General features: G+C 44.0%; 1 protein-coding gene across 1 annotated transcript in view; it reads left to right on the top strand.

Moving 5' to 3' along the window:
- The window catches only part of Zfp2 (ZFP2 zinc finger protein), a 47,739-nt gene that overhangs the window by 7,421 nt on the left and 38,663 nt on the right, over positions 1-1,655 (top strand). The window contains 2 exon segments of the mRNA XM_012514334.2: positions 479-611; positions 902-991. Of these exon segments, the coding sequence (XP_012369788.2) occupies positions 479-611; positions 902-991 (223 nt within the window).

The raw sequence follows: 1,655 nt of genomic DNA, 5'->3' as shown, positions 1-1,655 counted from the left end.
CAGGCCATGCCCCCAGCAGCCTACCTGCTCCAACCACCTTCATCTCCCATCACACTTAAGCTATAAATTTATCCATGTGCTAACCCACTGATGAGTATCACACCCCCCGTGACCCAGTCATCTCTCAAAAGCCCCACCTGTGAATGCATGAGGCTTTGGGAGGACATCTAGGTATAAACTGTCACATCTCTCCACTGCCCATCCCACAAAAAACCTCAATGTACTTTATACTTACTCTTCCTGCCCTTGACTCCCTGGTGACTTCATGTGTTTATCTCTGATTTGTTCATAATAGTACCTATTTTTGTTGCAACTGTTCCATTTATGTTGACAGGTAAAACATTTTCTCATTAGATCTCTGAATCCTGTCCCTTCTCTCTTGCTTCTTGATTTTTCACTGCCCTCAATGGGTTTCTCTGTTTGTTTGTTTGTTTGTTTGTTTTTGCATAATCTCTTAAGAAAATTGAGGAATTTTTAGTTCCAGGAGTTAGTGACATTCAAGGATGTGTCTGTGGATTTCACTTGGGAGGAGTGGATGCAGCTAGATCCTGCTCAGAGAAACCTATATGGCAAAGTCATGCTGGAGAACTACAGGATTCTGGTCTCACTGGGTAAGGATTTCTTGTAACTCGGGTACCCCTCCACCTTGTATGACTTCTGAAATTCATGGATTTGGACTAGAAACCTAGCATTAGCATAGGGCATTGTTTTAGGGTAATGGTTGGTATTCCCCAGTTTCAATGTAAAAGGTCTTTTTTTTCCTGTGAAGAATGGAAAGTGGGAAACCTGAGCCACACCTTTCTGTCCCAGAAGCCCTGAAAGAGAAGGGATCAAAACTATGTTGGGATTGGTTTTTAGACTAATTTCAGAACCTACACTGGATCTCTTTCCTCCCAAGCAGGGCATCAACTTTCCAAACCAAATGTGATAGCCCAGCTGGAGCAAGAACTAAGCCTGAGGAACAAAGAACTCCCAGGGTGCACCTCTTCAGGTGAGTGTCAGGATGCCAGGCCCTGTCACCAGAGTGTCTCATGGGGGAGTTGTCGTTTCAGAGGTCTTTGGGTCTTGAGAGACTAGTGCCAGTTAACTACTGACTATTGAAAGATGGCTCACAGTACTGATAGGACTCATTCATCCTGACTCTTATATATGACCTTACTTTGGTTTTCTTGTTTGTTTGTTTTGTTTATGTATTTCGTACAGGGTCTCACTACACAGCTGAGACTCATAGTGATCCTCCTGTTTTCAGCCTCCCTAGTGCTGGGGTTATAGGCGTGCACCACCAGGCTCAGCCTCTCTAGCTAGCTCAGCACACCTGGGGGTGGGGACAGGGCGGCCTGTGGTGCCAGAAATCGAACCCTGGTCCCTTCACTTACCTAAGCAGGCATTTAGTCTGCTGAGCTATCTCAATGGCCATATGTCCTTACTTTGGAGGGAGGTAATATGCTATAGTAATCAGATTGCCTAAGATATACTGAGCATTCAGTAACTATCAGGAATTAATATCTTCTCTGTTCTTCGCCTGTACTTTGCATTCTGTCTCTTTTGAGTAGGATATCTCCTTTTGCTGTCATTTATGAATGTTTCTTCCCAGCTATAATCTGTGCCCCAGCTTCCTTTCCCTTATCTATTTAAACATTTAGAATCTTGCTTCT

The sequence above is a fragment of the Octodon degus genome, unplaced genomic scaffold (assembly GCF_000260255.1).
Source record: "Octodon degus isolate 3935 unplaced genomic scaffold, OctDeg1.0 scaffold00029, whole genome shotgun sequence".
Lineage (NCBI taxonomy): Eukaryota > Metazoa > Chordata > Mammalia > Rodentia > Octodontidae > Octodon > Octodon degus.
The sequence above is the reverse complement of the archived record's forward strand: the minus strand, read 5'-3'. Positions and strand labels throughout refer to the sequence as shown.